General features: G+C 37.5%; 1 protein-coding gene across 10 annotated transcripts in view; it reads left to right on the top strand.

The window, feature by feature from the left end:
• NRG3 (neuregulin 3) overlaps positions 1–25,953 on the top strand; it is a 1,064,106-nt gene that overhangs the window by 812,996 nt on the left and 225,157 nt on the right. For all 10 annotated transcript variants that reach the window (XM_060285922.1, XM_060285923.1, XM_060285921.1 and 7 more), the window contains exon 3: positions 1,407–1,480. In XM_060285922.1, coding sequence (XP_060141905.1) covers positions 1,407–1,480 — 74 coding nt within the window. The remainder of the gene's footprint in view (positions 1–1,406; positions 1,481–25,953) is intronic.

Here is a 25,953-nt window from a genome sequence, read left to right as displayed (position 1 = left end):
GTTGGGTATTTGGGGTGTCCATATGTCAGAAGTCTTTGTTCTCAATCTATAGGGAAAATTGCCAAATACACTCCAGCGTTCCAGGCTTAAAAAGGTGCTAAAGAGAGCCTGCCCCGTTACCTGCATTCCAGTTCAGCTCACAATGAAAGGTAGAAAAATTACCTAGGTGCCTTTCACTGTGACTGCTCCAGTTGCAATAGACTTTATCTAATAAAGTGTTTATTACACTCAGAAAACAAAGCATATTCTGAAGAAAGAATCCACGGCTCCCATCTCTGACAGAACAATCCCTTTGAATTCTTTTGTTGATTTTGTCGATTTCTAACAACCAGAGGATTGTTTTTTAAATCTGATTTTTATGCCAGCAGCACAATTTCCTCCTCAGTAAGTAGGACAGATTCATCCCACAAGCAACAATGGATGTGCTCCTGCTTAACTTGAGCATGAGAGATTAAGCTTCAAGCAGATATACTAAATGCCACCTCCCTGCTTACAGAGACTGCTCAGAGGCAGGAGTGCGGAGCCTCAGCTGTATTTTGTTCCTTGAACTGCCCGCTGATGAGCTGAGGCTGTCTGAGGCGGCCAAGCAGCCTTGACTGAGCGAGCTGTGAGAAGACTGTGGACTGGCAGGGCTGAAGCGATATGCCCCATTGCAGGGGCTTTCAGGCAAATTCCCTGCCTCCAAATTGCACCCACCTTAGGAAAGTTGCCTCGCAGAAAGTACGCACTTTGCACCCGTTTGCTGAATATAAAAGAGAAAAATGAGGAGAGGAAAATGTGAGTTTAAAGAAAATGCACGGAGGCCTTGCACATAGAGATAGATGCCTTTCAGATCTTGCCGCATCTGAAATAAATGCTGCTATTTCTGACCCAGCAGTTAGGCGGCACTGACTGGAAGAATTGCTAAGTTAAAAAAAAAAAAAAAGGTAAAATTAGCAAATGAACAAACTAGTAAAACACAAGGAAAATAAACAGCCCAGATCTACTGATAATATTTGATCAATCACGTTAGAAAATGATTTTTTGTTAGGAAAATAACACTTGCAATATGATGCTTTCCGAAGGGGTATTTGCCGTCTTTTAGAGACCAGTGTGTTGCCTAAAGAATCCTGCAGAATTATGAGGGTAACCATTATTCATACTGCTCTGAGGGCATCTTACATTGCTACTAAGTTTGCTCATTAGATATTACCTATAAAACTATGAAAGCAAAGTGGTGCTGTTTTTTTTACACAGACATGACTAAAATTCACCTGCTATCAATGTTAGAAACAGACTGAACCAGGCCATACAAAAGCATGAATGTACTGTTCTCACGGTGATGTAATTGGTGGCTACTTTGCTTGTTGAAATCTCGAACCATTCACAAACACATGCATATGTTTGTCGTTTACCCCTTTTCTCAGGTGCAAAGAAGGCTACCAAGGAGTCCGTTGTGATCAATTTCTGCCGAAAACTGATTCCATCTTATCGGATCCAAGTAGGTCAAGCGTTTTTCTTCTGTCTCTAACACAATATAAAACTCTGAGCCACAGTTGCTAACTCACTGACGGCTGTATCTCAGTTTTGTGTCTCTGAGTGCTGCCAAGGGTGGGAGCTCGGGACAGACACTCACATTCAAAGTTTGTTCAGAACTGTCTCTGTCCAGGTGTAGGTCTTCTCCAGGGATGGGGTCTGATTTCCAGATTCATCTCTACCACAACCCTCTGCTGGGAACTGCAGCAAGTCCTGCTCCCTTAGCATTCAGACTCCCCCACTATCACTCCATTATGAAAGCAAGAATATAGAAACATAAAAGACCTTATTTTTTATCCAAAAGTGTATTATGAGAACTATAGTATCGTATTGCTTCTTACCCACTGGTTGGTAATTTGTGAAAATATTAAACCTATTAACCTTTACCTTCCTAAAGTAAGGAAATACACATAAAAAATTATATAAGAAGTTTTCAAACCAACTGTGAAAACCTCATTTTTAGCAACACTCTTCGAGTATCAGCGATTACTGTACCAATGATAAATTATTTGGTTTTCCGTTCATGAAAGAAGACAATTTGCCACTACAAAATATTGCCACTCATTAGTTTCTGTCTCTATACAGAGTAAAAAGTAACGTTCTATATGAATATGCCCAATTCTGGTCAAATGTGAAATGTTTACTTTATCTGTAAATGATCAGCTCTTTCAATGACTGCTACAATTGCATTGCCACTAAGGAAAAGGGGACTTTTAGTGAATCAGAAGTTTAGTTCAGTGAAGATAATGACAGACATTTCCAAATCGTAAAGGCAAGATTTTGGTTCTCTGAATACCAAACATGCATAGCATAAACTTTATCATGCATTGACAACAGCCAGAGGTCACCCGGTCTGTGAATGTGCACGTCGCTGCGTAACGACCATGTTTAGCCATCCTTCAACACCTTTTCAAAATGCATATTTCCATTTCCCCCTTGAATTTTTAGGTATGTTTCCTCGGGTAAATGTAATATTTTTTAAAAAGGAAATTCTTGTTTAATTCAGTTTGCTTGTGTTTTATCTTGTCAAGGCAAGCTGCCACCGTACGGCGTTCGCTCCTCTTTTTTTTTGCAAATTTAGCTCTCCTAGAGAAAGGTGGTTGTTGCCTAAAAGCCAGCAACCAAGCTAGCCATGATCTGTGTTCTCTGAAATGTGAGGCTCTGGTCTATAGGAGTTTCCCAGGTAGGGGGCAGTTACTAGAATGTGTTGAATCTTTCCTATCTTGTGATTTTTGCCACTTGCTAAGCTGATGTCTAAAAGGTATGGTTGTGGCTAGAGACGTATAATTTGGAATACTAGAAATCTTACAAAGAAGAGTGGGTTTGCTGATTTCTTTCTTTCTCTTTTTATTCACTTTGATGTATTATAATTAGCTTCTCTCTTTGTTTTTTTTTCCCTTCTTTCTTTCTCTTTCCTTCCCTTTTATTGTCCTCTTTCCTTTTCTTCTCTTTATTATTTTCTTGCATTCCTTTATGCTTCCTCCCTTCCCCTCCCTCCTTCCCTCCCTCCCTCCTTCCCTCCCTCCCTCCCTTCCTTCCACCCTCCCTCCCTTCCTTCCTCCCTCCCTTCCTTCCTTCCTTCCTTCCTTCCTTCCTTCCTTTCTCTCTTTTCCTATATAGCTGTGGAATATCTGTCCAGTACGGGTACTGGGACAGGGCTTGCATATGGTACAGAATGGGTAAAATAACCTTTCTTTACACAGTCTAATCAAACCTTTGCCATTCAGTTGAATATGATAGTCCATCACTGCAAAAGCTGAGAATGAGGCCACTCTAAGGACTGTGTGCTTCTCAAAGAAAAATGATCCCATGATCAGAGTCACCAACCCTGAAAACCTTGGTCTCACATCCACAAAAATATTTAGTTCAACAATACTTACAATGGTGAAAAAATAGACACATTCTGAAAAACAAGATTATGTTTAAGTAGCACATTATGTGGCACATCGATCATGTTCCAGTAAATTATTAAAATAAGAGCTGTATGAAATAGTCCTATTAAGTGAAACAGCAAGTTAGAAAATTATTTTCATGTAAGATTGCAATAAGAACTTTCTTTGGTCCAAAGGTGGAAAAAAACATACATTAAAATGCTAAAAGGGAACTTTAAGTATTGGGGTTATAGAAGTATATGAAAAATTTTCCTTTTTATCCTGTTTTCTGTAAAATGACATATCATTATGTGAATCAAAATGCCAGGATGCCTTGTGTTGGGCCGCACGACACAGGCCTGCAAGCCCTGTGCTTGCCCAGCTTCAACACCAAAGGAAGAGCCCAGAGTCAGCAAGAGACAGCAGTGGCTTAGTGGATGAGGTAGCTTACATGTCCGAAGCAAGGTCCTGGAGCAGGACCCCACCATCTGTGGCAGATGGCGGGCAGAACATGGTGGCGGGCTTTGCTGGGGTGGGGGGCAGGGTCACCAGTTATAGGGGGAATTAACATCAGGTCGGCTCATTGGTTACCAGGGAAACCAGCAGAGGGACAGCCTGCTTCTCACTGCCCCTTTGATAAGCTATCAGAGTGGAGATGTTCTGATCTAAAGCTAGGACAGTCATTAGCTGGAGCCTGGGGCAAGTATGTAAGAACATCAGTCAGGTGAGTAGGGTGTAGGTGAAGCAGACGCTAGTCTAGTCGAGCAGGGGATGTCCAGAGAACAGCCATCTTGAGTGTCCTGACCATACACCTTGAAATTCAAAAAAACAAAACAAAACATTGAGAAACCTATGGACGAGTCCCTGTGACACAGTTTAAATGGGAAAAGCATTTACTTCCCATTCATCTATGCATGCATCTATTTACTTATGTGATCATTAATTCCTTCCCCAAATATTTTCTGAGCACCCACCAAGGGCCATCTATAATTGGTCAGATTCTCTTAGTACAGAAGTGTACAAACAGGATTTAGGCTCTAAGACCCCCAAGGCTAGTGAGGGAGAAAAACATGTAGACACATAAGCATGGGCCTGTTTCTGGCAGAAACATTTATTCCTTTGTGATCTTGGCAGATTTATTAAGCCCCCGAGCCTCGGGCTTGTCATCTGTATACTGCCAATAATAATACCTATAGGCATCTATCACCATGATTGACAGGAGGTCAGTTCCAGGTAAACATTAGCCTACTTCCTTGCTCATTCATTGTAATCATACTAATATGTGTTCAGAGTTTACGTGTGTTAGGCACTGGGCCAAAGGACTTTACTTGGATTATCTCATTAAACCCTCACAATCAAAGTCCAGCAGAGTTACTGGCAAATGACCACATTTTGTAGATGAAGAAATTAGGCCTCGGAGATATTAAATCAACTTGCTCAAGGTCCCACAGCTAGTTAATGCTGGAGTCTAACTTCCAATCCACATGACTTTGGGACCTGAGCTCCCAACTGCAGGGCTCTTTCCTTCCTTTCCTATGCCCCTCCTTCCTCTAGTTATTTTCAATATGATATTTATCACTCTAAATTTCATTGGCTGAAACTCAGTGACCTGCAGCAAACATTATTCTAAGGAGCAATATTTGCACAATTTTCATATCTTAATGCAGCAACTTGAGCTTCCATAGAGATGTAAATCCCTAATGAAATTTCCTTGTCAGAATTCTTGCTGAAGGATCGTTTAATTTGCTGCTCATGGTATCTTGGAATGACTCTGCTCTGGAAATAAGCATCCCTCCAACACCCTCCCTCTGCTTTTCCTCCTCTCTCCCTTTTCTTCTCTCTCTCCCTTCTTCTCTCCCCATTTTCTCATTGCATGTTCTATTTAGTGAAATCCTAAGGAACAGTGGGTAGAAGTCTCTGCTGTTTTATTCTCCCCCAGGCGATGCAGAGTTGATCAGAAATGTGTACCTTTGTCAATTAATTTATTATAATTATAATAATAATAATAACCTCAAGTTACATGCATTTAGGGAAGCAAAGCCAGGATGTCACTGTGAGAAACTCAATGGCTGATAGGACCAGTGTTTGCACTGTGGCCCCAGGCTGGGTCTTCAGACCTGTTATTCCAAAAACTCACAAGCTGAACCTGTAGTCAACTCTACTCAGGAAGACTTGTATACACATAAGAATCAAACTTATACAATCTCTTGATGTCAGTTTTCGGAAAAGCATAATGCATTGTCAGATTACTCAAAACCTCATATGGACCCAGGGTATGGAAGCCACATTCCCATCACAAGGATGAATAAGCAGGGGTTCAGAAGAAAGACAGTGAGAGGAGCAGACTTTCATCAAGATCCAGAGGACGTGACCTTCTGTGGAGGAGCCAGGACCAGCTAATCTAGAATTCCTGAAGAGCTTATACCTGTCCCCTGCTTCCTACTGCTGCCAACACATGGATAGCCACTGTGAACTTCCAGGAAGCGCCGTCATCTTCTTGATGATTTCTAATGTAATTGCTTTGGAACAAATCCATTTTCCTCACAAATACAGGATCGACCTGTAGACTCCTGTTTTCTCTTATCTCCAGTACCCACCCAGGTCAGGTACCATCTCTAGCCTTAAGGCAGAGCTAGATGGAACTGAAGAACCATGAACTGGCCAAGGTTTCAGGCAGATATTGTCCTGGGTCTCCCCGCTTCAGTGCACATGTCAACCTGAGTTATCAGCAAGATCCTGATCTCATCCTTGGCCAAGGAAAGCCTGAGAGCAGCTCCAGAGAATGGCTTAAGAGGAGAATCAAAGAATGGTACAGGGTGGAAAAGACACCCATCTGCAGTGCGGGGCCTTTTCCTGACACACAGCCAGTGGTAACCATTTCCGGTCCTCACTGTGCCTTCCTGTCCACATCGGCATCTAATACCCAGTATCCTCAGGGCTGGAGGGAGCTGATAAGTTTGCAAGCCCCAAGTTTGGCACGGGGCTTATACAGCTTAAACTCTCAGTGTCATCTGCTCTTCCGCATGGGAGGATGGAGGCTAACTTCTATCTCTAGTCTATATAAACCATTAAAAGAAAATTTTCCACAGTTTACTGATCTAGTAGACTTTTATTCAGCAATTCATGAATCAGGCAGCATCCAATCCAGCAGATAGAAAGGAGCTCTGAAGAACTGTATAAGATGAGAGATTCTTAAAGACCAAAGTGACCAAGAACAAGGAAGTTAAACTGGGTGTTTGCTTATTGGTTAAAGCAAGGTTACACCACTTACATGGAGCAAAGGAAAGTCAGGTAACTCGTGCTGAGCAGGCAAGCACTGGTTGGTTAAGCTAAGCCTTTCTTTTCTGGGAGAGCCAAGCATAGAAACTTAGTTAAGTTTTTGTTTGCTGATATGAGACTTAGCATGAGTGACTCCATCTTGGTTTTAACCTGGTAACTTTAACAGTACTGTCTTACATTCATACTTTGGTTTCTTTGAATCTTAGAAACCAGGCTGTGCTCTCAGGGTGCCCTGCAAGATGCCAGCAGCCTGTCAGAATACGATTCAGATGAAGACTAGCAAAAAATACGATAGGAGTTTTTAGACTCTCCATCACTCCAAACTGGGCTTGTGTACCCCAGCTTCTCAGGAACAATCACTTTGCAGATCCAAAAAGTAAATTTGCCGTGACATGTGGTTCTAGCCACAGAGGGAGCACCAGGCAGTGAACCAGTTCACAGAACCCTCTTCAGAATGGTTTGCATGGACAACTAACTCATCAGGTCTGAGCACTATTGGTCTCCTTCCCTGTGTACCAGGAAGGAGATTGGGTCATCACTTACCCAGTGCCCAAACCAGTCAGCCCAGGGCAGAGCGGTGGTGCTTTGCCATGTGTGGCACAGTGAGGGAGAGGGAAACTTGGGAGAGCCTCCAAGAGCCAATGTGGGGCCTGGGAGCCCAAGCAGGAGTTGACTAAGCAGTTGCAGAGGTTTCCTTGAAGGGTATCAATGGGGAGTTTCCCAAAGAGACCCATGTTCCACCCTTTTGCCTTTCCCGATTTCATGTAGTATATGGAAAAGTGTGCAGTGTGACAACTACTAGATGGAAGGGTGTAAGAAAAGGTCCTCTGAATCAGGAGTTAAAAGATCTTGATTCTAATCCTGTGACCACTTGCTCTTAGCAGTGTGGCCTTGGGTGAATCACAGTGCAATTGAGCCTCAGTTTCTTTATCTGTAGAAGAATCCTCCAGGCACCCTGGTTAAAAGAAGAAAACAGCCCTCAGTACCGAGCAGGCTGTCCCTGCAAGCCATTCAAAAGTAGGGTCAAATGCACAGCTGAAATAATCTTTTTATTCATTCCTTCACTTATCCCCTAAGTAATTAAGCACATATAAAGTACACCATGCTGTGGATTCAAACGGTAGTAATTAAGGATCCTACCATCAATAAACTCATAGTCTAGAAAACTGCATTTATTTAAATTGAATTATAGGCTCCAAAGAATGTGCTGTCTGTAAGACATTAAAGTGTTTTTTTTCATTCACTCGTTCAACTCTTACTAATAGTTTGACATGGGACAAGTTGCTTAACCTTGATGGGTCCTGGTTTTCTTCTTTATAAAATAAAATATTAATTGTCTCTATTGCAGACAGCTATTGTTGGATTAAATAAAATCTATTCAGAGTAGTTTGTGCTTGACACATGGTGAAAACTCAATAAAAGTTATCTAGTATTATCATTATTTTTTATCTTAACTGTTATTATTGCCTTTATAACTGCATGGTATTGCTGCATGAGACATATTATCTGACCTCAAATATCTTCAGTTGCATAGAGGCAAGAAAAAACTGTACAAACAAGTACAAATAATACACATAAAAGACCAGACAGTTTAAGGAACTATCATCAAAATGGGGGACAATAAAAATTCACATGAAGTGGAAGGAAAGGCTTATCTAGGCAGGAGCATGACAGTGAGTTTTTCACATGGGGTGCTGTGGCTGTGTACTGTTGCACAGGCTGCACACTGCCCAACTTTACAAGTATCATTTGTACTGAAGTGTGAATGAGTCTCTATGGAGTTGGGCTACATGGTCCTGGGTAGGAAATTTCCATTAATAAGTTAGATGGAGAAACAGAAGGTTCTTGAGGGCACAAAGCATAAACTAATAACCACTTGCTCTTGGCCCATTAATCCTTACTGATGAGAGGGGATGTCTTCCAGACTGAAATCTACTCAGAATACTTAAGTCCCCTACATTACTCTGCCCTCCAGTAGCCATAAAAGCATTGTTAGTAGAATGTATTACTATGTAAAATTTGCAATTCTTAATACCCTTTTTCTGGCGTTGAAAGAAGAGTACCAGAATTATCAGCTTTTGATCATGCCTCTTTGAATCTTACAAAGTCTATCAATTCTATCAGATCTATGCTGTTTTTAGATATTTGATTGCTAACCTAACTTTTACCAATTAAACATGCTAATGCACACCATTTCTAGAACAGTAGGAAGATTAATATAGTTACAAGAAAGAAAAAATTTCTCATGATCACATCACTCAGAGTTTACCACTAATAATCATTTTAGCTCATAGCATTCCAACTGTTTTGTAATTTTTATGTGGAATATATAGTCACCCAAATTAGAAAATATGTATGTTTACATTTAATATATGTCCTTTAAAAAATAATTTGTAAGCCATGCATTGCAAAATGTGGTGAGATTACACATAATTTTTCTTAACATTTTTCTCTATTTTTCTAATTTTCTACAATACATATTTATTAACAGTACTTATTAAAAGAATGATAATAACACTTTTTGATGCATCTACATGCCAGGCACTGTTCTAAGCATTTTTCAGATAATCCTCAGATGGCTCTTTGAAGTAGATACAATAAAACCCCCCATTTTAATGATGAAGAAACTGAGACAAAGATAAGTCAAACTGTTTGCTCAAGGATACACTTTAAGTAAGTGGTAGGGCTGGAATTTGAACCCCATAAGTTATGCAGTCTAAATATGAAAAATGAAAAGACAGTCTCAAAAGTTGACAGTAGCTCTTTCCCATAGAGTTATAATCATTATGATTCCTCTTATTGGTCCCCTTCCTTTGAACATCATTATTTTTCTGTGTGACATTTCAGACTCTGCTGTATTAGACTTTGAGGTATCTGCTGAGACATTATGTATGGGTCCCTTTACAAAACTGTGGGCCGGGATGAAGGAGGGAGAATGCCGTCTAGTTTTATCTAGTTTTATTTTTCCAACTGCCACTTCAGTCCCTGGCAGAACAGGGCAGTCTCCAAGGCAGGTGGGTGAGGGAGTCCTACCACGGTGTAAGTGAGTGTGTCCTGTGGTGATGTTCTCTGTTTTTTTTTTTTTTTAATTTTTCTTGGAATATAGTTGACTTACAATGTTGTATTAGTTTCAGGTGTACAGCAAGGTGAATCAGTCATATATATATATCCATTCTTTTCAGATTCTTTTCCCATATGGGTTATTACAGAATATTGAGTAGAGTTCTCTGTGCTATACAGTAGGTCCTTATTAGTTATCTATTTTATATATAGCAATGTGTACATGTTAATCCCTATCTCCTAATTTATCACTTCTCTCCACGTTTCCACTTTGGTGACCGTAAGTCTGATTTCAAGATGTGTGAGTCTGTTTCTGTTTTGTAATTAAGTTCATTTGTATCATTTTTATTAGATTCCACATGTAAGTAATATTGTATGGTATTTGTCTTTCTCTGACTTACTTCACTTAACATGATAATCTCCAGGTCCATCCATGTTGCTGTACATGGCATTATTTCATTCTTTTGTATGGCTGAGTAATACTCCATTGTATATATGTACCACATCTTTTTTTTTTTAATTAATTAATTTAATTTTGGCTGCACTGGGTCTTCGTTGCTGCACACGGGCTTTCTCTAGTTGCGGCGAGCAGGGGCTACTCTTCCTTTCAGTGCATGGGCTTCTCATTGTCGTGGCTTCTCTTGTTGTGGAGCACAGGCTATAGGTGCATGGGATTCAGTAGTTGTGGTAGACAGGCTCAGCAATTGTGGCTCACGGGCTCTAGAGTGCAGGCTCAGTAGTTGTGGCACACGGGCTTAGTTGCTCCACGGCATGTGGGATCTTCCTGGACCAGGTATCGAACCCGTGTCCCCTGCATTGGCAGGCTGATTCTTAACCACTGTGCCACCAGGAAAGTCCCTACAACATCTTCTTTATCCATTCCTCTGTTGATGGACATTTAGTTTGCTTCCATGTCTTGGCTATTGTAAATAATGCTGCAGTGAACATTAGGGTGCAGGTATCTTTTCGAATTATGATTTTTCTCCAGATATATGCCCAGAAGTGGGATTGCTGGATCATATGGTAGTTCTATATTTAGGTTTTTAAGGAACTTCCACACTATTCTCCATAATGGTTGCACCAATTTACATTTCCATCAATAGTGTAGGAGGGTTCCTTTTTCTCCACACCCTCTCCAGCATTTATTGTTTGTAGATTTTTTGATGATGGCCATTCTGACAAGTGTGAGGTGATACCTCATTGTGATTTTGATTTGCATTTCTCTAATAATTACTGATGTTGAACATCTTTTCATGTGCTTTTTGGCCATCTGTACGTGTTCTTTGGAGAAGTGTCTGCTTAGATCTTCTGCCCATTTTGGGATTGGGTTGTTTGCTTTTTGAATATGTAGCTGCATGAGTTGTTTGTATATTCTGGAGATTAATTCCTTGTTGGTTGCTTTGTTTGCAAATATTTTCTCCCATTCTGTGGACTGTTTTTGTTTTGTTTATGGTTTCCTTTGCTGTGCAAAAACTTTTAAGTTTAATTAGGTCCCATTTGTTAATTTTTGTTTTTGTTTTCATTACTCTAGGAGGTGAATCAAAAAAGATATTGTTTCGATTTATGTCAGAGAGTGTTCTAGTTATGTTTTCCTCTAAGAGTTTTATAATATCCGTCCTTACATTTAGGTCTTTAATCCTGCCGTGAGGCTTCCACTCTGCCCACACCTACCTCTCTGAACAGGAAATCCTAGCAGCACTCTCCTTCCCTGCCTAGAGGGCACCTACACCTGTGGTTGGTGTAAGCCGGAAGTTGCGTAGCCCACGGGTTACCTGCTCTGGGAGGCTTCAGTTCAGAATGGGGCTCTGGTTCCACCCCTCCCCCACTGCCCTTCCCCTACCGTCTCCAATTTGAGGGATCTTAATAGGGTTCTTACTACTCACACAAGCTGTTGATAGCCTGAGTACGTTCAGCCTTCAGTACAGTTTAATTTTATATACACAGTATTTTGCAGTTTATTTCTATATTTGTCATATTTGGCTAATTACTTATGCATGAGGGTGGCACCTCCACACCAGAGATTTATACATTGATGTAACTTTCTTCCAGTATCCATAAAGTATTGCCATTTTCACTGAAAATCTATGTGGAGATAACCTTTACTGAGTATTCCAGTGGCCTTTTTATTTGGAAGTTTCCAAGCGGTACACTTTGAGCATAAGAAGAATTGAAAGAAAAATGGTGGCAAGTTTCGCCAAGAGTATCTGAAGATTAAAAACAAAGAAACAGTAACCACAAGACTAAATTGGCCTTTACCCAAGGGTGTACAGGGCATCTGAGATTACCTTGCTCATAGCTTTTTGTGTTTCCTCCTCATACTCCATTTTGGATAAATTTAAATCACATCTAATAACATTACATGCATCACTAGAGAGTTACCACTACCCTCTATGAAATAGAGAAAAAAAAAATAATGATTTTCCTCTATGTTAGTAAGCCTTTCCTAAATGCATCTATTTATTTACATCCTGTGCACAGAAGCTGTTATGTTTTGGAGATAAATAGCAGAATTACTTGTTAATTTTGAAAGTGTTTTATATGATGCTGTTGCTGGGAGATGACCAATATAGTGCTGTACCAAGCTGCACACCCCCCATCCTCCTTTCCTTGAGAGAGCTATTTTGAGAGAGCATGATAGAGCAATTTCACTCTTGTGTAACTAACATGAAATGGAATGATTTGAGCTATTACCATCTTCATTTCTAATTTGGTACTACCATCACTCTTTCATTTTTTATCTAGTTTTAAAAATTGGACATGCAAGTTGTAAATAGCCTCTCATAATGTGGATTGTAAAGATGAGACAGAAAAGTATGAAAATCTACCACATTGTTGTCAATAATCAGAGACACAGGGTTATGGGTTTTCTCTTAATACTAAAGTCATATTTTTAATTCCAACAGAGATGTTTTCACGGAATGAGGACATACTGTGTGGCAGACATTGTCTATGCCACTATCTCTACTTCCTCGTTTATTACCCACCCCTTACTTGGGGTTATTCTATAGTTGAGGAAACTAAGATTCAGAGAAATTAATTAACCCATCAAAATCACTGAGTTTCTAAGAATTTAAATTCTAATCTGTAGATTATACCCTTTAGCTTTCCAAGTACTTTCTCTTAGGGACCAATAAAGTGTTTGTGTTTTTATTTTTAAGCCAAGGAACTGATGTTTCAAGGACAAAGTAACACAGAAGTTGGTTTTAGAATGTTTGTTGCAATAGGAGCTTTTTATTTATTTATCTATTTATTTATCTAGATAGATCTATCTCTCTGTCCTTTGATTGTTTGCTTGATTGATTTTTCATGAGGAGTTAAGGGCAAGGCATTCTCCATCATGGCTAGTGGTATGCTTAAAAATTCAACTTAAAATAGGTGAAAAGATGGGTGCATAATTAGTACAGTTTGGGATAGAATGCTGTATTAAGCTATACAGTACAAGGTGCATAGTCTAGTTCCTAACACACAACAAGCACTTGATGAAATTGTGAGCAGTTATAATGAATTTTTGATGATTCGTTTTATATGAGAATAAACTTTTGAGAACAGGCACTGGATCTTCTAAATTTCTGGCTCTCTTAACTTTTCAGTCTCCCCTTATGAATAGAGGTTAACTATTCAGTTTTACTGGTTGGTACGTCCATTGTCTCCATTTTCTTTGGAATCTTGAAAACCAGTCCTTTTAAGAAAGTTCGGTGGTGTAAAAATTAATGTGGAATCGATCTGGCAGATAGACACTTGATTCCCCACTGTGTTTTAAACCATGAGGAGGTTTTCAAATTTTCAGTTTTTCCTGGTTTCTTGTCTTCACAGCAGTGCTCTGTAATTATGCCTGTGGGAAGTTTCCAGATATTGGGCATATCCCGCCTCAGTGGTCTAGGAACACATTCCAGACCCAATCGGAGTGTTTCGTGGATAATCTGGAAATGTTTCCCCTCAATTAAGAATGAACAATGAGGAATTTAAAACGCAAACATTTCTATAATGTAAGCCAATTCTGATATAAATAACATTTATTAAGGACCTATTTTGGTTCATGCAAGAAACTTTGCCAGGTACACTCACATATGTTGTATAGGTTATCATTTAACTCTGACAAGTACAAGATAAAATAGTTATTTCTATCCCCATTTATTTTTGAACAATACAAACAAGACTAAGCAGGCAATATCTAGAGGAAGAAAACTGTGGAGATTTATTGTGGAAATAAGAAGACAAATTGAGAGAAATAGCGTGCTCTAATATAGAACATATTTTGTAAAAGTCTATTGTTTCTTGAATATATTTCACTATAGTTTCAAATAAAATCCTCAGACTATTTCTTAAACCTTTATTTTAGTTTTTCTTTATTTTTGTGTGTGTGTTTCATTATGAAATTTAATCAGCAGATTGTTAAAAAATAAAATGCAGATTCTACAGGAGAACAGGGATTGTGTTGGGTTTGGTTACCACCATATCCCAAGTATTGTACCTAACATGCTTCCATCATATCAGACGTAGAAGTATATTTGATTGAATTAGTGAAATAGAAACTTGTCCAAGTTTACATGTTTTTCTACTTCTCATTTTTAAATATGTTTTTTAGTCCATCCACTTCAAAATTTAGTATCAACTCAATGTCTACGACTTTGCTAAGTGTTATGAATAATTAATATAGTAACAATATTTTAAAATACAATTTTTGGCTTAATTTAATTTTAGGATAGTAATACATTCCTAGGATTCAAATCAAACAGTATAAAAAGGTTTAAGATTAAAGTCTTCTACCCCATTCCCCATTCACCCATTTCTCCTCTCACAGGCAATCAGTGTTGTTAGTGTCTTATAAAACTTTATAGTTATTTTATAATATATTTATAAATGAAAGTAATGTATTTATTATAAATACATTATATTTATAATATATTATTATACTATATTTATAATATAGTATATTATAAATAAGTAATATATTTCTAAAAGCAAAATGAACCAAAAATCCCCCCTTTTTTGTATAAGTAACAGCTGATAGTACACACTGCTCTGTATTTTGCTTTTCCACTTAGCAGTGGATCTTCAAGGTAATTTTATTTCAGTACCTATAGAACATTTGCATTCTTTTTACAATTGAATAGCCTATTTCTTTTTACATCAATTGCGTATAACATAATATGACAAATAGCATCTTATGTGTGGATTCGCATTTAGGTTATTTTTTTATTTACAGTATGCTGTTTTAAACAGTATGAGGGATAAATTTCTGGAAGTAGAACATCTGAATCCCAAATATGTACCTCTGTAGATATTGGGCTTGTCCTCATTGTCAGTCCTCCAGTCGTACCATTTTAAACTCTCACACCTTCTCCAAACCTTCTGTTTCTCCAGTCTCTTCAACACAACATATTGCTTTATCAAACTACTTTATCTTTGTTCAGACTTAGAAGGGTGCTAGTCATGTAGTTTTTAATCTAATTTCTTTTACGATGAGTGACATGGAGCATCGTTTCATATGTTTAAAAGCTAGTTTCCTTTCCTGTGAACTCTCTTAATATCCCTTGGTGAGTTTTCTGTTCAGTTTTTGTAATGGTTTGTAGGAGTTGTTTATATGTAAAGGAATTTAGGCCTTTGATAGTGAGTGATATGAGGTTGAAATCGTTTGGTTTTTCTTTTAACATTTACATTTTGTCTTTGGTTATAGTAGTTTGTGCCAAGCAGGAAACATACTTCCTTCCTTCCTTCCTTCCTTCCTTCCTTCTTTTCTCTTCTTTCTTTCTCATAGTATAATTGAATGAATCAATTACTTTCTTTTGGGGCTACTGGGTTTTGTGTAATACTTTGAAAAGCTCTTTCTCACTAACTTTATTCAATAGTTTTCCCATATAAATTGGATAGTTTTATTATTTTATGCTTAAATCTTGAAAAAGATATAGATTTCTTTTTTCCTAGATGATTACACAGATTCCCAAGATGATTTTGTTAGTAATATAATTATCAGTAGCATGTATGTTCATAACTTAAATGGCATTTATGTATTAAATATCATATATGTATAAATAAAATATAAAAGGCATAACTAAATATCAAATATTTATTTGGTTCTATTTCTGATCTTCCTATTTTGTGCCATTGACCTATTTGTGTAATATTCTTAACTAAAATACATAGGAGGAGGCAGTCTCCTTCAGTTACCCAAACCCATCCCGCCAGATTTTCTGACTATTTGGGTTTCATTAACTAATTCACTACCCACAACTTATTAGTAATATAGATTTGGGGGCTGTATGTTACATTTAAAGGTAGCCATGATGGGCCATGAGTTAATGAAGCAGAAGAAGACAGGTGGCAAATAAATAAATAAATAAAATAAGGGAGATGAAGAGAGAGAGAGAGACAGAGAGAGACAAAAGCCAGGAGGAAGACTTGCCAACATTTCCAAAGGACGAAGCTTAACCCCAGTAAATTGGCAACTACCTTATCATCCAGAGATCAATCTCACTGTTTGATAGCACTCTTTGCTTTATAAGATCCCTCCATCTTCACACTTTTTAAGGAGGTTTCATTTTCTAAAACAAATATATATTAGTTTAACATAAAAATTTATATTATTGGGGGTGACTCATTACTGGTCTATATTATCATAATATCAGAAGTTAGTGATACTAGTAATTTAGTATGTGATGAGCATGAGCAGAAACATGCCAACAATTGTACAACTGCAGACTACTGTGCTATTAATAATCTTGGAATTGAACTGTTCAACATTCATGTTGGTCAGCACATCAAAGAATGCTGAAACTGACATCTTTTTTGTGCTGATAGAGAAGAACCAGATGATATCTCAAGTTGGAACCCTGGGTTCCTTAGAAAAGAAGTTTACCTGGGAGATGGTCAGGGGCAGAAGGATATATCTCATGAATAGCTCAGGTAATTTTATTCTTCCTATTCCATTCCTAACAAGCATGATTCAGGACAATCTTCAAGGCATTATCAGCAAAGAAAAATATGAATGCCGCTTTTTTTCTTTTTTCTTAATGTGCACATTACTATTTTAATGCATTTTTAAAAATTTGTATTGACGTATAGTTGGCTGACAATGTTGTGTTAGTTTCTGGTGTATAGCAAAGTAAATCCATTCTTTTTCAGATTCTTTTCCCATGTAGGTTATTACAGAATATTGAGTAGAGTTTCCTGTGCTATACAGCAGGTCATTATTAGTTATCTATTTTTTATAGATAGTAGTGTGTATATGTCAATCCCAATCTCCTAATTTATCACTTCCCTCCACATTTCCCCTTTGGTAAGCATAGGTTTGATTTTGAGATCTGTGAGTCTGTTTTTGTTTTGTAAATAAGTTCATTTGTATTATTTTTATTAGATTCCACATATAAGTAATATCATATGGTATTTGCCTTTCTCTGTCTGACTTACTTCACTTAGTATGATAATCTCTAGGTCTATCCGTGTTACTGTAAATGGCATTATTTCATTCTTTTGTATGGCTGAGTAATATTCCATCGTATATATGTATCACATCTCCTTTATCCAGTTGTCTGTCGATGGAAATTTAGGTTGCTTCCATGTCTTGGCTATTGTAAATAGTGCTGCAGTGAACTTCTAGATGCAGGTATCTTTTCGAATTATGATTTTCTACAGATATATGCCCAGAAGTGGGATTGCTGGATCTTATGATAGTTCTATATTTAGTTTTTTAAGGAACTTCCACACTATTCTCCATAATGACTGTACCAATTTACGTTCCCACCAATAGTGTAGGAGGGTTCCTTTTTCTCCACACCCTCTCCAGCATTTATTGTTTGTAGATTTTTTGATGATGACCATTCTGACAGGTGTGAGGTGATACCTCATTGTGGGTTTGATTTGCATTTCTCTAATGATTACTGATGTTGAACATCTTTTCATGTGCTTTTTGGCCATCTGCCACTGTCTTTTTCATGTGTCCCAGTTTGTGTGGTGCCCAGAAGCAGAATATATAGTCAGATGTATCCATCCTCCCTTGTCCTAAACAAGCAGTTATTAGTATACTTTTTTTGTAGTCATAACTCCATCTACCATTGAGGGAGTTATGTGTGCTCTTCTATAATCTCATAATAGTTTGTATATTCTTCTCAACATGGTCAGCCTGGAAAGGGATCTGCCATTTACTGGATACCTAATATCTCTTATTTTTCCACACTTAATTTCATTTCATCCCTGTCTCTCTGCCCCAGAAGCCTCTGGGATTAATATTATTTGTTGCCATTTTGCAGGTGTGATGCTGGGTCATAGTTTTAGGTGAGGCTTAAGCAATAAGCTTCACTCACAGCTGTATTAGCGGCAGGGAAAGGACAGCTCTGACATCCTTGGCTTCCACAGGGGGAGATTCCTGAAAGAAGAGAGAGGACTACTGCAACCAAAGGAAGTTTATACAGATTAGGCAAGAGAAATACCTACAAAAATAGAGAAAACCATTCTACTGTTAATGAACTACTTATAAACAATCACAGACCAAAATTTGATACATAATTTATTTTCTACTTGTCCTTAGGATCTGATGTTGGGTCTAGGTGTCCCATCTATTTCACATTTCTCTGATCTTCCAGTTGAGTATTGCAATCAAAGAAGAAAGTAAACTTGACTTTGCTTGTTCTTCATAAAGCCAGGTTGCCCCTCAGTGAGGCCAACATCTTCCACTTGTTAGCACTGACCAATATCTCATAAATGCGTTTTTGCATTTTGTTGTATTTAGCATGCTCACTGATTTATAGTCTAAGGATTTACTTTATACACTTCTCTTCTCTAAATGTGAAAATATATGGTTTTCGGTCCTGCAGTGAATCCTCTAAGAAAGCAGATGGTAGATTAGATCTCAGTCCAAAGATCTCTCTCTCAGGATCTGGGATATAATCCAGTCAGCCTGGGACCCTAAAACTCATTTGTACTGAAATGCTCTCTTATCCATCATTCTGTACTTCGACAGCTCTTTTTTTTATGTCTGTTCAGCCTTTTGTACAAAACTTGCTTCTCCTTGAAAGAAAATATGACTATACTTAACACACTGATTAATTTTATTTTATCTTAATCATGAATAACTTTATACAGGTATACCCCAGAGGTATCGCAGGTTTGGTTTCAGGCCACTGAAATAAAAGGGATATCACAATAAAGCAAGTCACATGAACTTTTTGGCTTCCCAGTGCATATAAAGCTATGTTTACACTCTACTTAGTCTACTAAGTGTGCATTATCTCAAAAAAAAATAATCTATATACCTTAATTAAAAATACTGCTGAAAAATTCTAACCATCTTCTGAACCTTCAGTGAGTTGTAGTAGTAACATCAAAGATCACTGATCCCAGATCACCATAAGAAATATAATAGTGATGAAAAAGTTTGAAATATTGTGAAGCTTACCATAGCATGATCCAGAGACATGAAATAAGCAAATGCTGTTGGAAAAATGGTACCCACAGACATTCTTGATACAGGGTTGCCACAAACCTTCAATTTGCGAAAAACATGATATCTCTTAAGTACAATAAAGTGAAGGGCAATAAAACAAGTTATGCCTGTACCAGCATCTTCAAACGGCAGGCAAATCTTTTCCTGTTTTTTCTCTTGCTCTAGAATACCAAACCCTTCCTTCCGTCCCCCAATTCAATTCTTCTTTTGGCCTTTGCATCTTTTCCTTTTAAGATCTAAATGTTCAGGTTTCTGAACCTGTATTTATAGGTCTGTGTCAACTGCTTTTATCATTAAAGTAGTATAGTTTCAGTAAACCTGAGAGAAGAATAACCAGTTGTGAGTGGAAATGGGTCACTCAGAGGCCAGTGTAATGCTGACTGTACCACAATGACTCTGAGGTCCCCTTGTCATTCGGTGGAAACAACTGAGGGGAACAAGCCTATCTATGAAGCGTGCTAGTGTGTTAGTGGTTTCCTGACCAGTTCGAACTTGATCTTTTTCTCTACTTCGCATGTAATGTCAGAGAATGGGAAAACTGTTATATTTTTAAGGGAAATTCAGTATAAGGAATTAAGTAAGCACGCATTTTCCCCATCATTTATAATTACTGATGAAGCCAAGACTTACAATGTTTATAAAATCATTTGGTGAAAGAAAGGAAGGCAACCATACATATGACGAATTTTACAAAATAATGTATGTGAAATTCTTCTCAAGGATAAATGTGTACTTATCTCGAAAAATTCAAATTGAACTTTACAATCAGATCATGTGCTTTCCCAAGGATGTCCCACCTGTGCCCTATATACATAAGCACTAATTGTGATTCACTGATTTATTTGATTGTGCACATAAAATATATAAGCAGTGCCTTTTACAAGGGACTACAGATTCTCCCTTTTAGAGTTGAGAAAGAAAGATACAGACCCTGTCCTCATGGAACTTATAAGAATAAATAATTATACTAGTAAGTAAGTAATTAATATTTGTGAAAAATGCCATGAAGTAAACATCCAGAATTCAATAATGATATAAGACACAGAAATTGAACCTTTTTGGGAGGAGGGTTGTGGACCAAGCACTGTTCTAAGCAGATAGGCAAAGCATCTATTCTTATCTATGTGATTGGTGAGATACTGATTCAGAATAAACAGAGTAATAAGTATATACACAATCTTAACAGGCAGTGATGCGTATTTGAGTAGAGAATGATTGGATTGCTATTTTATTTTCAATTTGATCAGAAAATAAATATTATTTAAACTGAGATCTGAATAACAAGAGAGGAAAAAGCCTTTGAGGGAAGTGCATTCCATGAAGAGAAAACATCCAAGACCCTAAGCCTGGGGTAAACCTGATATGTTCAAAATAAAACATACACATACGTATAAAAGGCCAGAATGATGACACATAGGATGAAGACCAAGATGACCATATAGTTGTCCTTCTAATCAGGACACTTTAAGAGTGAAAGTAGATGCTATGAGTAATAGTAACTAGGCAATAAGCATGCAGGATTATCTGGACAGTCTGGGCTTACGATCATTTTAGACAAGTGCTTCTCATCCAGGATCAATTTTGCCCCCCAGGGGACATTTGGCAACATCTGGAGACATTTTTAGTCACCCCTACTTGGGGGTGAAGTTGCTTGGCATCAGGTGGCTAGAGGTCTCCTACCACGCACAGGACAACAACCCACACAAAGAATTATTTGGTCCAAACTGCCCATGTTGCTGAGGTTGAGAACTTCTGCTTTAGGCTGGGAAGGTGAGCAAGTGTAGTGTAGTCAGGGACTAGATCATGTGCATATTTTTAAAGTAGGGTGAGTTATTTATATTTTTATTCTAATTGTGATGTGAAGCCATTGGAGGTGTTTAAGTCAGTGATGTAAGTCACTTACAGTTTTAAAAGATCTCTTTGGCTTCTGTGTGATAAATGTAGGAGGGAGGGGCAAGGACAGAATTATGTACATCTGTTAGAAAACAAGGAATTCTGGTGCTTTGAACCAGAGTGTTAATACACATAGGGGGAAGTGTGATTTTGGAAATAAAGTCAACAGGACTAGACAATGGAAAGGATGTGGGGAACAAGGGGAAAACAAATCAGAAATGACTTCCAGTTGCACTTGAGCAACTGGATGGATGCTCTTCCCAATGCAGAAACTATAACAGCTTGAGAAGGTTTAGCTGGAGAGTGAGGGGAATCAATAGTTCTGCTTCAGCAAGCATGTTTGAGATGCCTGTTTGTGTGGAGGCTAGAGTCTTGCAGAGAGATTAGGGTGAGGTTTATGGATCTGTGAATCATCAGCATATACATAGGTAGTGATTAAAGTCAGGGGAAAGATGCAGTCCCCTAGAAAGAAAGGTTACAAAATATACATATATTTAAAAAATTAAATGGAGGTCCCAGGATTCTCTGACGTTGTGAAAGAGAATAAAGTAGAAAAGCCGAAGGTATAGACTGAAGTGAAGCAGCAAGGGGTGTGAGAAAACGCAGGATGATTGGGGCTTACAGAAACTAAGAGAAAGAGAAGGTGGTCAGCTATCTTAAGTGACACTAGGGGCTGAAGTAATGTAATAAAAGATATTTGAAAATTAGATTTGGGTACGTGGAGGACACTTGTGATCTTCCTAGGAGCAGTGTCTTGGGTTGATAGGGAAAGTAAGCCCAGTTGAAATTGGTTGAGAGAAGTATTAATATAAGGAAGTAGAAAGCAGTCACTACAGAAATTCATTATAAGACGTTTAGCTATGGTTTTTTATGAGAAACGTTTCTATGTTAAAATAATAAAATACATGTAGAGAGAAAATAATACGTAAGTGAAGTTCCTGAGAAAGCAAGTGGAGTTTAATTTAGTGCTTAAGTAGGAGGGTTGCCCTTTTGCCCTTTGATAAAAGCAGGAGGATATCTTCAGTAGTAACAGCAAGGAATGCAGAGTGTATAAAGATGTGGTGGGTTTGCCGAGGAGGTAAAGCTCGAGCAGAGTTAAAAGATGGGTAGTGCATTAGTTAACAACATGCTGTTGGGGGCAAGGGCGGAGTGGGGTGAAGGAGGTCATTTTGTTCAAAGTCCTCACACAGGAAGTGCTTTGATTCATTTGAATAACTGAGAAGGACGAGAAAGGAAGACTCAGTAAATACTTACTGAACAGAGGAATAATTGTTGTCAGTTGAATGGAATGCGTATGTTTTATTTCTTGACAAATTGTTTTTAATTAAATTTAAAACTCCTATTGAGTTTTAGTTTCAAAGCAATTTTATTTGGGAATTTCAGCTTAAATGATATTAGTCAGTGTCTTTATCTCTAGAGTTGTAAATCTCTCCAAAATAGTTTTTTCTCAGTCTTTCTCTATGCTAATAGTATCAGTAAAGCCAACTTGAACAAAATGTCCCATGTGAATTGAAACTATTTCACCTCAAATGGTTTGTCATACCCATGTCGAAATGAAGCAGTTTTGATTTACTGCAGTTGAGGTGGAATGGAGATTGCTGAAGTTTACAAGCCTGATTCTGCTTTTATGGTCTTACTTGAGGTTGACCTTAATGCTCCAGTACCCTCCCGAATCTATGTTTTTTCAAGTGTCTGTAATGCTCAGTGTTGGGCATACCCTTGGATGACACTGTCAAATGAGGAAGTTTACAGAACATCTGGTTTGAAAACAAGTTTTTAAGAGAGTTTTAAGAATTAAAACCCAAAGTCAAACAGTTTTCCAAATTATAAATGACCAAATCAGCGAATATAGAAGGGTTTTTATGAGTCATGAAATACCAAATTATAAATGACCAGATCAGTGAATATAGAAGGGTTTTTATGAGTCATGAAATATAAGAGGAAATAGTTCTAGAGAGATAAAAGCAGAGAAGGGAAATACTTCAGTGAATACAAATTCTCCCTTTCAATAATAAAATATAAAAAAATATGAATAAATGTATGACAACCCATTGCAAGTTCTGATAAGACTCAACTTTCCCTCTCTATCCTCATTAAAAATCTTGAGAAAAAACATTCTCAAGATTTCAGGGTTTTAACAAAAGGGAATCTAGTGATTTCTGATTGTTCTCCCTCACCTTCTCACCAATGAAGATCCAGTTCAGCAGTCTGTGGCTGTCCATTTTACTGCATCCCAAATTCATCTTATCCTGATAAAGAACAGAAGAACAGAGGCACTTCTATCTCAGCATGGAGGGCTAGTGAAAACCTGTCTTTCACATGCTCTATATACAGAGAGAAATTTCTAAAATAATAAGCAGGTGAGATTGGTTTTGGCAAAGGGCTGACCCATTTAATTTAATGTAAAAAAAAAAAAGTAATGTAAAAAAAAAAAAAAAGTACTATTTAGTGTGAGTGAAAGACCACCTCTACCTTCAGTCAAGCCACATTAACTTCTTTAACCAACAGCAGCAATGAATGAAAACAAGAGTAAGTCATGAGGACAGAAGGGTATAATGTGTTTTACCAAAACTTTCTGAAAAATCTGTCAAATGCCAGAGTGCTCATATCACAGAGAGCCTGATCATGGTGCTTCTGGTTTGCTCTTGGCACAGATGACACACACTACAACGGGGGCGACCAAGGAAGGTACACGTAGCCAGTGTGATGAGAATGTCTCTTTTCCAGCAAAATTAGGGTAACACACATAGGCACACAAGTCCTTGGGACAAAGGAAACTTCTAACCACAAGTCCCAACTCTCATTGACAGAAATCTTCTCAATACATCCTATCATTCAAAAATAGAAATCAATAATAATAATAATACTGATCTGATCTTTAAAGAAAAAAAGAAAGGAAGAGAGGAAGGGAGAGAAGGAGGAAAGGACAGAGGAAAGGAGAAAAAAAGGGAGGGAGGGAAGGAAAGAAGGAAGGAAGAAAGGGAGGAAGAGAGAAAGAAAGAAAGAGAAAAGAAAGAAAAAAGGTAGATAGATTAGGCACAAAACACACAAAGAGAAAATTCCAACGGTCCTATGTGAATGAGCAGGTGGAAATGAGCTTTAGGGCTAAAGCCATGAGTTTCGAAGTAATGTATTTCATGTGAAATAAAAATCAGAAAACACCCCATCCAGTGCCCTCAACTGGAATATGACCTATCTGGGTCTTTGCAGAAAAAAGAAAGCCAAAGATAAGTACTTGGCCATGGTTTGGAGTTTGAATTTACTCTTACTTTTGAGTTGATAGAGTAGCAGGTAACCTACTCCACAACCTTGGGTCCCAAGAGAGACAAATAGGAAGCTTCCCCATAGAGATGCCCACAATCAAGGGCACATCAAGTCCCTAATGAATAAAGCTAGTGATCTCACAGGAAAATTTACAACAAAAATAAGAAAAAGCATGTAAGAAAATCATCCATGAGATAGTGTTGGCAAATGTAAAAGTCAACCCAGAATGAAGCACAAAGAGATAAGGTGAGGAACAATGTGAGAGAGTTCTAGAAAAAAGTGTGCAAAATTTGAATAGAAAACATGGGAAAGTTTCAAATCAAAAATAAAAATAGTTATAATAAATTAAATGAAAAGGAAGAGAAAAGAATCACTCCTGATAATTCATAGTGAAACATAATCATTAAAAAAAGGAAAAGGCAAAATACTATTATCATCTCTATCATCCAACTTAATATTGGAATTTCTAGCAAGCCTAATAAAAGGAAAATCAATAGGATGAAGGGACTTTAAAGGATGAAGCAAAATTATATTGTTTTAAATTGCAGCAGCTACAATTTATCTATGTAGACAATTCAGGAAAAAATGGAGAATAATTATCAAAACTAAAAAGAACTAACAAAATTAGCACATGAAATCTGACAAATATCAAAATAACAGTAGAATTTTCAGGAATTCCTCCTAGATTCAAAACAAGACTAAGGATTTTCAGGAATTCCTCCTAGACTCGAAACAAGACTAAGACTAAAACAAAGCAAAATAAAATAAAACTATTCCGGACAGCTAAACAAAGCAATAACAAATAACCAAAGCAATGAATATAGGAATAAATAAAGAATATTATCAGTATATGCATTTACATTTTAGCTAGCTGGAAACCCTACAATAAATGAGAAACAGCTTTTCATGTTTAAAATGGTGGCTGATTTTAAAATCTTTCTACAAAAATAATTTCATTTCTTTTTTTTTTTAAGAACTTTTCTTTCATTTTCTTTTATTTTTTTGGCCGCACCACACAGCTTGCAGGATCTTAGTTCCCCAACCAGGGATTGAACCTGTGCCCTTGGCAGTGAAAGCATGGAGTCCTAACCACTGGACCTCCAGGGAATTCCCATAACTTCATTTCTTATATCTGAGCTGTCCAATATGGTAGCCACTAGCCACGTGTGGCTATTGAGTGCCATGAAATATAGTTAATCCAAGTTATGATGTGCTGATGTAAGTATAAAATACATACTGTAATTCACAAACTTAGTATAAAAAAAATGTAAGATACTTCATTCTACTTTCTACAAGAAATGTTAAAGAGACTTCTCTAAGTGGAACAGAAAGGAAATATGAAAATTATGAAAAGAAAAAAAAACTCATTGGTAAAGGCAAATGTACAGTAAATGTAGTAGACCAACCACTAATAAAGCTACTAGGAAGACTAAAATACAAAAGTAGTAAAGTCATCTCTATCCACAATAAGTAGTTAAAGGATTCACAGAAGGATGTAAAATATGATGTCAAAATTATTAAATGTGGGAAGGGGGAGATAAACATACAAGATTGTTAGAATGCATTCAAACTTGAGAGATCATCAGCTAAAACATCAAGTATATATGTAGGTTGTTATATATAAAGCTCACG

Source organism: Globicephala melas, chromosome 16, assembly GCF_963455315.2.
Source record: "Globicephala melas chromosome 16, mGloMel1.2, whole genome shotgun sequence".
NCBI lineage: Eukaryota > Metazoa > Chordata > Mammalia > Artiodactyla > Delphinidae > Globicephala > Globicephala melas.
Note: the sequence above shows the minus strand (reverse complement) of the source record. Positions and strands in the feature narration are given on the sequence as shown.